Raw genomic sequence first — 12,412 nt, forward strand, 5'->3', positions numbered from 1 at the left:
AGGGATACGGGGCAGGAGCGGTCCTCTGAGGACCGCTCCTGAACGGTCTCCTCACAATAAAAAACGTGAGGAGACAAATGAGCCAAGTCAGCAAGGCTGAACCAGGGCACAAAAACGATGCCGTTCCAAATAAAAAAATGTTGCCTTCCAAACGGGAGTAGATGGAGCAAACGGAAGAGAATTGGTTTTTGAAATTCAAGTTGAAATTTTGAATTAGCCGCAGAAAACAAAACTGAGGGAAGCCAAATAATTAAATTGTGAAGGTAATCTACTCTGACCAACCACTCACTGAAGGCAGAAAGCTGAAGTTCAGGTGGGATTCAACCTACTGGGTGTTTCTAGGTGAAGTGGGTGTAGTCTACTCTGATGAATGTAGCAATTGACAGAAAAGTGGGTGGAGAGGCAGGCGGCATGGAAGAAGCAAACAGAGATGAAGCCAAAGTTTGTCCGTAAAACTGAATAGCAGAAGCAGTTGTGGTCTCCAATTGGGTATAAGAGTGTTGTATGTATTCTGAATGCGTGCAAGAGCGGCGGTAAGGAAGCAAATAGAGAAAATTCAGCATCTCACGAAACCAGATTTTGTCCTTCAACTTAATAGCAGAAGCAGCTACGTCTCCGACTTCGGTGAAATGTGAAGCGTATTAGCAGACCAAGGTAACATGACTGAACCATGTCAGTAATTGTGGCCAATAATTTGTCACCCAAATGCACATCTGTTAAAGGAAGGATGAAATTAGAGTCACTGAAGACATAATATGAAGATGATAGAAGAATAGTGAAGTTGTACTGTATTTGTATGTGTGTACCGTATCTGTGTGTGTGTGAGCATTCAGCTTTTCAGTGATGGACTATAATGGGATAGTAGTTTTTGGAAGACCTAGGGTTATGTATTCAAGTAAACCGTCGATTGGAATTAGGGAAAGATGAGAGAAACAAAGTCACATTTAACAAGTGAATGAATATACATCCTGTTGTAAATTAGTTACATGTTATAGCCACCGTATTACAATTGATATGAATCATTGTGCATCTAGTAATTGGTCCATGCTCATGGAGCAATATTAGTTTGCCCCTCTCCTGACCATATAGTGTGTGTAAAATGGAGGCGTAGAGTTGAATGAGGTGAAGCAGAGGAAAAGACACATATGTGAATAATAAATGGGTGAACATTGTGTTGTAAGTCAATTACATGATGTAAGAAATATATTACAATGAGTAGAAAGTAGGGTTATGTATTCAAGTAAACCATCGACTGGAATTAGGGAAAGATGAGAGAAACAAAGTCACATTTAACAAGTGAATGAATATACATCTTGTTGTAAATTAGTTACATGTTATAGCCACCGTATTACAATTGATATGAATTATTGTGCATCTAGTAATTGGTCCATGCTCATGGAGCAATATTAGTTTGCCCCTCTCCTGACCATACAGTGTGTATAAAATAGAGGCGTAGAGTTGAATGGGGTGAAACAGAGGAAAAGACACATATGTGAATAATAAATGGGTGAACCTTGTGTTGTAAGTCAATTACATGATGTAAGAAATATATTACAATGAGTAGAAAGTACTTGTTTGGCCCTCAAAATGTAGAAAAAGTAGAAAATGTGGAGTTGGTTTATGCGGTTGTCATTAACGAATGACATAAGGTCCAGTGAGCTAAAGAATCTAGAATCAAAATATAATCACCAGCGTGGATGTACATACAGTTAAAATAGACTTACATCGTGTGACCAATACATTACAGTCCGTATAAGTTAGTGTACATGGAGTTGTATTTGTACATAGATAATGCCGTTGTCTTAGAGTAAAAGTAAGGTGATGTGAATCATTAATCATATTGATAAGCGTAATAATAGGATTTGGTATACGAGTAATGTGTGATTCATAACACATTATAAATGGTAATATACATTTATATTGTCGTTTATGTACATACTATTCATGAAATGTTGCAAATTAGGGTGTTTGATGCATAATTGGCAGGAGTAGAAGTAATGGATTGCAGCAAATTGGCAGAAAATGGGACCCCTGAATTAGGAATGGAGTTCAACAGTGAAGAGGATGCGTACAACTTTTACAACAAGTATGCCTTTAAAATGGGTTTCAGTGTACGTAAAGACTATCTGAATAAAGACAAAGACGGCGTGACCACGTCTAGGAGATATAGTTGCTGCAAGGAAGGTGTGAAACACAAGTACGAAGGTGATGTGATGCCAAAGAGGACACGAGCGCCGACGAAAACAGGGTGTGGAGCTAAGATGGTTATCGTGTTGTTTAGAGGGACAATGAAGTACCGTGTGCATGACCTTGTCTTAGAGCATAATCATGAGTTGCACATTGCTCAATGTGCTCATATGATGCCATCACAAAGAAAAGTGAGTGTGGCTCAAGGATTCCAAGCTGAAATAAGCGAGGATGCTGGGCTTTCATTGAAACAGAGCCATGAGCTTATGGGAACGGAAGCAGGTGGGATGGGTAATGTGGGATATACTCGGGATGATCTTAAATGATATCTTCGAACGAGACGGGAAAGGAGCTTGAAATATGGAGAAGCAGGTAGCATGCTGAATTATTTTCAAGAGCAAACACTCGAGAATCCATCCTTTTTTCATGCCGTACAGCTGGACTGTGAAGAACAAATAACGAATATCTTTTGGGCTGATGCAGGAATGTTAATTGACTACAACATTTTTGGAGACGTAGTCACATTCGACACAACCTACAAAACAAATAAAGAATACCGGCCACTTGGAGTATTTGTGGGTTTTAACCAGCATAGGCAAATTGTGATATTCGGTGCTGCCCTTATGTATGATGAGACGATAGATTCTTTCAAATGGGTGTTTGGTACATTTTTAGAAGCAATGTGCGGAAAACATCCAAGTACCATACTAACCGACCAAGATCACGCCATGACAGCCGCTCTTTCAATTGTCATGCCTGAAACATTTCACGGTCTATGTACGTTTCACATAAGGCGTAATTTTATGAAACATCTTGGCAATCACTACAAGAAAAATAGTGATCTTCCATACATGTTTGGTGCCTGCATGTATGAGTTTGAAGAAGTGGAACAATTCAATAGGGTGTGGGAGGCGATGGTGAAGAAACACAATCTTGAAAATAATGAATGGCTCTCAGGGTTGTACAAAATTCGTGATAAATGGGCAAGGTGCATGATGAAAGAAAGATGGACCGCGGGAATGCGAAGCACCCAACTCAGCGAAAGCCTAAATGCAGCAATTAAAAATCATTTGAAACTGGATCATGACCTTGTGCAGTTCTTTAGACATTTCAATCGGGTGGTTGATGAAAAGAGACATAATGAACTGATCGCAGAATATGAAATGAGGCATAAGCTCCCCATGGTAGGGTTAAGGCAAACACCTATGCTTGTGCATGCATCAGAGACGTATTCACCAACCGTATTTGTTGCATTCCAAAATGAATATGGCGAGTCAACAGCTATGGTTATATTGAGACAACAAGATGCAGCGATGTTTGTGGAGTTTGCGGTCATGAGGTATGATGGAGGACCTGAAAGAATAGTAGTATTCAATCGGAATGATCTAAGTGTACGTTGCAGTTGCAAAAAATACGAGAATGAAGGCATTTTATGTGGGCACGCATTGAAGGTGTTTGATACCGTGGGCATAAAAATAATTCCTCCTGAATACATTAAGAGGCGATGGACAAAAAGAGCTCGGGCTGGAGACTGTTTTGATCGGCGAGGACAGGAAGTTGTGGCTGATCCTAAAGTCATGATTTCAACTCGTTATCGGGAGCTCGCTCCGGCCATGATTAAGGTCGCAACTCGAGCAGCAATGTCGGAGGACACCAGCAAAGTAGCAATCACTGTCATATCCGATTTGTCAAAGAGAGTTGAGCTCCTCCTCTCAGAAAGCGAAGAGCAACCTTTGCAAAATCAAAAAAATTTGAATATGGAGGAACGAGATAAAATTGAAATTGTAAATGAAATGGGGGAGGCAGTAGTCGCAAGAGGCATTAAAAAACGAGGCGGTGGGAAGAAAAGTAGAGTGATGCGAAGTTGGGTCGATAAATTTGACAGAGTAAAAAGAAAATCTAGATTATCAAGGACTACACAGACTACGGTATGGATCAAATTTTGGTACATGGGGAACATTTATGCTAAAACTAAGTTATTGTTATACTATTAACTAAAGTTTAGGTAACATTCATTATGAAATAATATTATTGCCGTGTCAATACTGTAGGTCTCAGAATCGGAGCCGACATCGATTTCATTTGAAGAATACATGTTTATGGGATGCCGTTCATCTACTGACTCTGTTTCGGTTAGTATAAAATGGACATGACTCTTGCTTTTATTTGGATGTTTCTAACAGCATAAATAGTTACATTGATGTTACATTGTGTGATAATGTTGTTACGGCCGTCATCCCTCCTGATATACGTATTTTGTTTGTCTCATACAATGATTTTGCCCATACGAAACTTGTAGACGCATTCAATGAGTCAGACAGTGAATGGCCCTCCAAATGCTGTTGCTCCCGATATCGATGAAAGTCAAACGGTATGCTTACATTTAGTTGTTAAAATAAAACCTTCTTGTTCATGTAGTAGAGCTACCTTTTTTTCTTTAATTGTAACGGTGAGCTCCCGAAGGCTGTCAAATCATGCAAATTATGTAGTTAACGTATGCTCGCTTTAATAACGTATTATTTTTTATTATTTCAAGGTCCACCGTTTGGCTAATCAGGGGCCTCCTGCAAGTGTCCCTACAGAATGGATGCATCCCAGATTTTCTATTTTTTCCAAGCATAACTCCGTCAGAGATGTTTTAATGGTCTGATATATCATTTTTGTTATAATGTCTAGTCCAATTTAACTTTATAAGTGAGTAATATAGGCACTGGTAATGATTTGTTGACAGTCGATTACTTATACTATATAATGTAGGAGGAGCGTGGGGCAATTTCAACACACTGTGATGTTGATGCATATCATGTATTTGCACCATCACCTCAGGTGACAAATTTTTATCGTTACAGCACATATTTATGTAATGTTATTAATTGGAGACTTGGACATCGTATATCATTAATCGTATGTTTTATTAATAATATTTGCTGATTTGCCATCGTTACACATTTCAGGAAAGAAATAACACACAGGGATTGCAACTACGCGTTGACGTCGCCTCCCCCCAAAATGAGGTTGATGAATGATGTGTAACTATACATTTTGAACGAGACATTAAGTGGTTATCCCAACTTGAGAATGCTGCATATGTACGTTACAAGCAGTTAATAAGCTATTACAACTTATTGACGAGGTTATACAGGCACCATTGATGTTTCACTCTTTTCAAATTTAGACAAGTGGATTACAATTGTAATCGCATCTAGTGTTAGTAGTCATCAATAGTTTGTATTGGGTTGTATAAAATTGTTAGAAAATTATAAAGTTGGTAGAAAATTGAAGTAACAATTTTACAATAGAATTGAACGTGTTTTTTGTGATCGGATATTTTTCACTAAAACGACCATAACAGTTGAATGGTTATCGTGATATGTATACCGTTCTACTACATTCAATTGCATACCTTAATAACATATTTATTGGCATAGATCGCACCGCCAAAGGTACGATATATAGGATAACACAATCTAAAGTCTAAATTGTCTTGATTTTATTATGATGATAAATTCGAATTATTATTGGGCTATTTTTATAAAACATTATCATTTAGGCCATTTGTTTTGCATCGCTTGACGAATTTAGTGCACCATTGACATGATATATCACAGGCACATCAATTGGTATTACAAGTTTTTAGGTTAATTAAATTATGGTCAAGCCAGGTCACGACCACATTTTGGTAATAGGTGCGCATAAGAAAATGATTCCTTGGAGAACTAATTTGTAACGTTAAAATGAAGTTTTACAATGCAACAAAAAGGAAGAACGAACAGTACACAATGGGTTACAACCAGTTAGGGATCTGTTACTGTTACGTTACAACTAGTTACGACTGTTTAACAGGCATGATTAATATCCAAATATGGTAAGCAATTTGTTTGAGTAGAGATTATAATGAGTATAGTTTTACCGCTACCCTAACAAACATTGAACTACATCCCTTGTTATCAGTTGTATCCCATACAACACTTGGGAACGCCGTCATGCATTAGACAATGGGGTATGTACCTTTGAAAGTCATCGTCGCTTGATTCAGTAAAGTCAGATAGGTCCGGATCAGATATAAGCATGGGATCTGCTAAAATGTGCTGAACATCAAATTGTTTTCCAATACCATGTCTTTTTGCGGCTTGGATCTCGTGAAACCTGTGAAGCCTACGCTCCATCTGCATAATTTCTCGCTGTAGTCTATGTAATACGCTTGCATCATTGGCTTGTGGTCCTATAACAAGATCCGCCGACCTTGTTCTCGGGACGCGGAGGCTATGCCAGCGACAAAGTACCTCTAATTCCATTCTTCGCTCACGAACAGGCTCCCATATGGGTTTATGGTCCATAACGGAATAGCCAGACGGTAGATGATTATTGACGGTATTTTTAAAAATGTGACCTAAATTTCCCAGAGAGTTGTTGGTGTTAAGCGGAGCATTCTTGAACTCGCGTTTGGTACCATATAAAATCCTCCCGTCTGGTGTTTCGTACTTGCTGATGGCATTTGTTGGACCCAACGATACTTTCCGTCTTTTTTGCCGAACATTTGATGGTGAGCTTGTATGAGATCCTTCGTTTGTGGATTGCATGACTATGCTGATATCTACTGCTTTTTGGTTGGATGAAAGAAAGGATCTACTGATAAAGAAAAAGGTGGGAGAAAAAAAGAGGTAGAAATTTTTAACGGAGCACCTGTTTCAGACCATGCATAGTAAATGGTTTCTTCTGGCAACTTGACCAACTGCTTGCTGTGTCATTTCATGCTGTTCTCCACAGGATAGTACTCCTGGGTGAGTTGGTGAAGCCATGGAAACCACTTATTAACGAGAGAATAGACTCAACGTTTGGTCAAATGTATAGTGTGTGGATGGAATAATGGTTCAATTCGATTGGATCATGACCTGTACTCCAACAACAATTGGGTCGTGAATACCCAGTTATACATCAGTCACCTTACCTTTCAAGTGTAACAAGAAGTTGCAACCAGCATATGTACGTTACAAGAAATTAATAAGCTGTTACCGCTTATTGATGTGCTTGTACAGGCACCTTGTCATTTGCTTGTATGTTAAAACTTAGACAATTTGTTTATAATTGTATTAATGATAAGTATTACAGATAGTTGGGGAAGCACTTCAATAGGTAGTACTCCTTCAGTACAGAAATGAACTTACAATTGGCGGCTCGGCTTGGTTCCACGTGACCACATAATAAGTAACAGTTTCACAGAAGAACATGATACTTCGTTGGGACAAGTAATTTGAAAGTATGGTAACTAATATTTAAAATGCAACAAATTTTGATTACGCCATGTACCATTTTGAGTTACAACTAGTTATATATATGTTATAATTCATTACAACTAATGAATTTGCAATCGGCAGTTTTTCGTCTTATCTAGTTAAAACTAGTGATATTACAACTAGAAATTTTCTGATATTACAACTAGTGATACTACAACTAGTTAATATCTGATGAACCTTTCCTCTTCTCTTGTTTGTGCAATTGCACTCGGCACAAACAACAAGTCCTCCCCCCAACACATAAAATTTCATTAGACACTTTAGTAAGTGTCTAATGAGAACATAAAGATGATCGATTCGAACCCCAAAACAATTGATGTAGCGAGGCCTTCTCGAACATCTCATTAAATTAGCGAGATCTTCTCGAACATCATACAACCTACTGGCTGCTATTTGGCAGCCAAGAACTTGATTTTTGTGTGAACCCTCTATTGATGACACTGCAATTGAAGTTAGAGGCGGGTTGAAGAATACTAATAATAAATTTCAGGCACGAGTTCATTGCCACCCTTCAGTAGAATGATATGGGAAGTGTGAAGTAATTTAAAATGAAAAATGTTTGTGCAGTAATGAAAGGTGGACGAAAATTTTTTTGTTGTTGAGAGATATACTACTGCACCCGCGCCCTTTTATAGTCCGCCAACAAAGAACAATGTGCTAAAATATCACTGGACAATGCATTCCAGGGCAAACAATTTCGTCCTGGCAGTGGAAGCTGTAGAGTTCAATGCATGCCATTGAACTGTGTCACATCTGTTCAGACAATAAAACAAATTATGCAGCTTTTGTCATGAAATGACCTGTACACCAATATTAAGGGTCACGTGGATAAAGAGTTACACATCAGTGGCCTGTACGTTTCACTATTGTACGGATTGCATTACAACCAGTTGAGTGTATGTTACAATTCATTATAACTAATGAATTTGCAATCAGCAACTTTTCGTCTGCTCTATTTAAAACTGAATAATATTCCAACTAGATATTCCCCGATGTTACAACTACTGATAATACAACTAGTTAATATTCGATGAAACTTTCCTCTTCTTTTGTTTGTGCTATTGCCCTTGGCAGAAACGATAATTCCTCCCACTGACACATTAAATTTCTTAGACACTTTATTAAGTGTCTATTGAGAATAGTTACAATGATCGTTTCGAACCCCAAAACATTGGGTAGCGAGGCCTTCTCGAATATCTCATTAAAATAGTGAGATCGACATTTTTGCATATGAAGCCAACTAGTATATCACGGGAGAAGAGACTGTAGACTCACATGCAGTGCTTGAACCATGTCAGATAAGTTTCGTTACATACAAAGCGTCAGATTTGTAGTACCGACAGTGAATATACGTGTTACGTGCTGTTTCTAATCGTTTACAGGACAGCAATGTCGTCCCAAATGTGGAAGCATCATAATGGGTCACATGCTGCTAGTGAACTATTTCAAATCAATTCAGACAATAAAATAAATTTTGCAGCTGTCTTCTTGTTCTGGTCCTGTACACCAACTTTGAGAGGGGTGGAAGACTACTAATAATAAATTTTGTATTCGGGTTCATTGCCACCCTTCTGTAGTATGAAATGGGAAGTGTGAAGTGGAATACAATGAAAAGTGTAAACGATAATGAAAGGGGGATGAACAAACTTTTGTTGTTGTGGGATATAAAACTACAACTGCGCCCTTTAATAGTCCGCATGACCCTCCCAATGTCCTAAAACATCAAGGGCCAACGTATTTCAGACCAACAATTTCGTCACGACAGTGGAAGCTGTAGAGTCACATGCAGCTGGTGAACTATGTCATGATTCATTTTGGACAATAAAATAAATTTGACAGCTTTCATCATGGAATGACCTGTACACCAACATTAAGGGTCACGTGCATACAGGGTTACATATCAGTGACCTTACGTTTCACTATGTGCATACACAGTTACAGTCTACAGGTAAGTTACAAACCTTCGACAACATTTTTTTGGCCCAGGTCAGATGTGTAACACTCTATGGCCTTGCAAAGTTTATGACCTAAATTTACTACCTCTGTGTGCGATTCGTACCTCCTCAACCGGAATAATAGTGTATTATTTCTTTTTATGTTATATAGTAAAAAAATTGACTTTTACGGTGTTATCGTTTTAGACACAAAGGTGCATTATCAACATTGACCCTGTGACTCGACGAGATCAACAATAATATTGTTTTTAGATATAAAACCTTGTTTGGTTACCACTTGCACAGCTACAACACCTGTTGCGCCTAAACTATGTCAATTCAGAATATTTAGGTACAAAGCGTGAAATTTGTAGTACCGCCACTGTTGATAAGTGTTACGTCGCGTGGGTAATCAGTTACAGACAATAACACAAATTTTACAGCTTTTATCGTGAAATAACCTGTACGCCAACATCGTGGGTCACGTGGATACAGGGTTACACATCGTTGAAGTTAAATTTCACTATGTCCATACACAGTTTCATTATTTTTCACGGCAACTTGCAAGGTTATGTAAGATAAATTATTGAATTAGTACACGGCATCTATGGTTTACTACAGCTTGCTCATCAACTGACAAAATGAGAAGCCAACAGTTGTTAGAAGTACCTACTTTGCGTTAATACCATACAAGGATGAAAAACTACCCGCCAAACCGCTCACGAATACGGGTCCAATCTGGATAAAGCGGAGTCAGCGAAAAATTGCTATTAGTAGCAACAGAAGGGCGACCGCTACCGAAATCCTCATGAAGGTTTTCATTTGTCGAATGTCGTGTTCGATGCCGTGCATATGGTGCGAGAACGAGGTTGAATCGTGGAGCACTCTTCCGGGACTGTCGAAGGAGCTTTCTCTGCTTATAGCCTGTCGATTAGGTGAGGTGGGATAGTAGTTAGTCTGAATTTGCTCGTCATCCCTCCCTATTGGATGGCACCAAGCAAAGAAAGTACATGCTTTTGTTTCACACACGAAGTACAGCAACCCCTTCGTTGGTTTCTGTGACTCGACGATCTTCAGGGCTGCCCTTCTTCCACAACTACAGTAGCGATATTGGTACCTTAGGTCAGTAGATCCGCCTCCAGTATTGCTAGATGAAGACATTAGAAAGATGTAAACCTCCCTTGGAGCAGATGTTAGGAATTGATGTAATAAGGGATGATGTAAAGGTAATGTGTGTTGAACGGGATAAGTCACAAAGCTTCAGATTTAGGTGTGTGGGAAGAGACGATATAGGAAAAAATACATTTTTCATCCCCAACGTTTAAGGTGTTCACTAATTTCGTCACTAAATTTTCACACAAAACACATTTCATCCTCATAATTTTGTAATTATGAACAATTTTGTCCCTAAAATTTATGTATAACACATTTCATCTTCATAATTTTATAATTACTACCAATTAAAGGATTGTTAACCATTTTAGACATAATATCATCACATGTCCCATTCATAATTGTATTATTAATACTTAATTCAATTATTGATTAAATTATAGAAATAACAACAAGTGTTTTTTTGATACGAGACTATATCTATTTTTTTCCTTTAAATGGTGATATGATATATTTGAGACTAAATAAATAGATTGAAAGATAAATAGATGATTGAAAAACATGTATATGATACAACAAAACAAAATCTTGCAAATAAATGACAATCTAAACCATTCATTCTTTTGTATTAATATTTTTCTCACATTTTCGTGTACCTCATTGTGATTAAGAAGAAAGTAATGGTGGCTAAAAATTTCTTAGTCTTTTTTGTACTAAAATGAGAAAGTGAATAAAGAAAAGATTTTTGAGGTTTTAGTTAATCCATTTTTTTCCTAATGGCCATGTTGTGATTAAGTGACGCTATCCCATTCAAATTGATTGACAATCTACCAATTGTCCATATGAAGCCAAATTTAGGACATTATGAGGATGGAATGTGTTTTTATGAACTTGAAGGATGAAATTAATCAAAATTATAAAATTACAAGGATAAAATGTGTTGTGCATGAAACTTTAGGGATGAAATTGATTAACACCTTAAACATTAGGGGTGAAAAATATATTTTTGTCGACGATATAAACTAGCAAAGATGCTTCTCAGAAATTAGCAAGTATGAAATAAGTAACATGTTGACTTGGATCTAACACAAAAACATCTCAGACATCAAACGACACGTTTGCGAGCTGTTCATGGTTAATATTCGGCCAAACAAAATTAGTCCAGTTTAGATATCATCTTATACCACATTTTTTAACAATATGTCTGGAACCCTTCTAATTTTGTACGAGACTATTACACGTTGTCGAACGGGAGTTACACCATATGCAAACAGAGTTATGGAGTATACAAAATGCACACACCTTCAGCAACGATTGCACTTGGAACCTTTCCTGTGTATGTAGGCAAATTTTGCATTACTGCACCTATGAAATAGGCATGCCAGGAAGTAGGGATTGAAATCTATAGAGTAACATCCTTTCTTGGGAATCATGTTCATTTGATTTCACACCCACTTTGAGTACAAGGCGTACAGGAGATATTATCGAGACGTTTGATGAGTGTTACGGCGAGTTACTAAACAGTTACAGAAAATTGCAGCTTTTATCATGAAAGGAACTTAACAAAAACTCAGCAGGTCATGTGCGCTGGTTGAGGGTTCCGACCTTCCGTATACCGTTTATATGTGTATAAAGTTTTTTCATGCAGTATTTGTTAAAAACAAGAATTTTTTCATGCTTTATGCCTTACCTGTATATTATTTCATCACACACTTTATCATCTTGACCCCATATTTAATATTTGATGCACAAGTACTTGACGTGGCTTTACACCTTGTTCAAAGAAGTCATCCTTTTGAGCAAGTGTGGTAGTTACTGACAATAAATGGATACAGATAATAAAACCTCCAAACATTAATGCCTGTGGTCGGTATTACAAGTTCT

At 37.7% G+C, this 12,412-nt stretch overlaps 1 protein-coding gene across 1 annotated transcript; it reads left to right on the forward strand.

The window, feature by feature from the left end:
* The first annotated feature begins 1,997 nt into the window (after positions 1-1,997).
* LOC113769119 (protein FAR1-RELATED SEQUENCE 5-like) lies at positions 1,998-5,213 on the forward strand. Its single transcript, XM_027313595.1, has 7 exons — positions 1,998-2,478; positions 2,671-4,115; positions 4,239-4,319; positions 4,487-4,558; positions 4,724-4,831; positions 4,945-5,013; positions 5,142-5,213. Exons 1-7 carry the CDS (start codon positions 1,998-2,000, stop codon positions 5,211-5,213), a joined length of 2,328 nt encoding a protein of 775 aa, XP_027169396.1.
* Positions 5,214-12,412: the final 7,199 nt, after the last annotated feature.

The sequence above is a fragment of the Coffea eugenioides genome, chromosome 4 (genome assembly GCF_003713205.1).
Source record: "Coffea eugenioides isolate CCC68of chromosome 4, Ceug_1.0, whole genome shotgun sequence".
In the NCBI taxonomy this organism is placed as follows: Eukaryota; Viridiplantae; Streptophyta; class Magnoliopsida; order Gentianales; family Rubiaceae; genus Coffea; species Coffea eugenioides.

What these genes read in the sequence shown, in the direction of transcription:
- LOC113769119 (XM_027313595.1), top strand. Translation starts at nt 1,998, where the DNA reads ATGGATTGCAGCAAATTGGCAGAAAATGGGACCCCTGAATTAGGAATG. An exon ending in CAAGGACTACACAGACTACG is followed by an intron (nt 4,116 to 4,238) that starts GTATGGATCAAA and finishes TCAATACTGTAG; the next exon opens with GTCTCAGAATCGGAGCCGAC. An exon ending in TATTTGCACCATCACCTCAG is followed by an intron (nt 5,014 to 5,141) that starts GTGACAAATTTT and finishes TACACATTTCAG; the next exon opens with GAAAGAAATAACACACAGGG.